This window comes from Fukomys damarensis, unplaced genomic scaffold, assembly GCF_012274545.1.
Source record: "Fukomys damarensis isolate Sample0158 unplaced genomic scaffold, DMR_v1.0_HiC HiC_scaffold_4, whole genome shotgun sequence".
Taxonomy (NCBI): Eukaryota; Metazoa; Chordata; class Mammalia; order Rodentia; family Bathyergidae; genus Fukomys; species Fukomys damarensis.
In genome coordinates, this window is record NW_022900916.1 from 71,133,340 (window position 1) to 71,133,915 (window position 576).

Below are 576 nucleotides of genomic sequence, written 5' to 3' on the forward strand. Positions count from 1 at the left end.
AGAGAGAGAGGGAGGGAGGAAGGGAGAGAGGGATAGAGAGGAGGAAGAAGAAGCAGAAGGAGAGAGAGAACAAGAACAAAGAAAGGAAGGTCCTTTTATCAGTTTGGGGTGGGCTATTGCTTATTTATGAGGAGTGAGCTACTTTTAACCTATCACAGGGCAGGTTGCTTTTATGGGCCCAGTCCTGCAGACACAGGTTTCAACTTTCCTGGACCACTGTGGCCTTGGGGGGGAGGGAAACCAGAGGTAAGGGCATGAGGTCATTTTAGGAGCCAAGATGTACCAGGAGAACGCAGCCTGTGAGGCGGCGTCACAGCATACTTTAACATGATCAATTCCCTAACAGCGTCTGCGATCATAGCAGACGCTTCCGGGGCTGGGCGGACTTTCTTCTGCACCCCTCAGCCTGACAAGCTACTCGTGGCGGTGAGCCTGCGGGAGGCCAAGGGCAAGGAAAAACGGCTCAGTCCACCGTCCTAAACCTGCGCAGCTTCCAACGCTTTCTCTGCCCCCGCACAAGCCCGCCCGCGTCGTCACGGCAACAGCGGCCGGGCGCCGAAGTCCCGCCCTACACGC

The 576-nt window shown here is 56.2% G+C and overlaps 1 protein-coding gene across 1 annotated transcript in view; it reads left to right on the forward strand.

Annotated features, from left to right (window-relative positions):
* Window positions 1-327: 327 nt before the first annotated feature.
* Window positions 328-576, forward strand: part of Isca1 (iron-sulfur cluster assembly 1) — a 14,650-nt gene continuing 14,401 nt past the window's right edge. Inside the window, exon 1 of the mRNA XM_010605529.1 lies at window positions 328-426. Coding sequence (XP_010603831.1) covers window positions 328-426 — 99 coding nt within the window. The remainder of the gene's footprint in view (window positions 427-576) is intronic.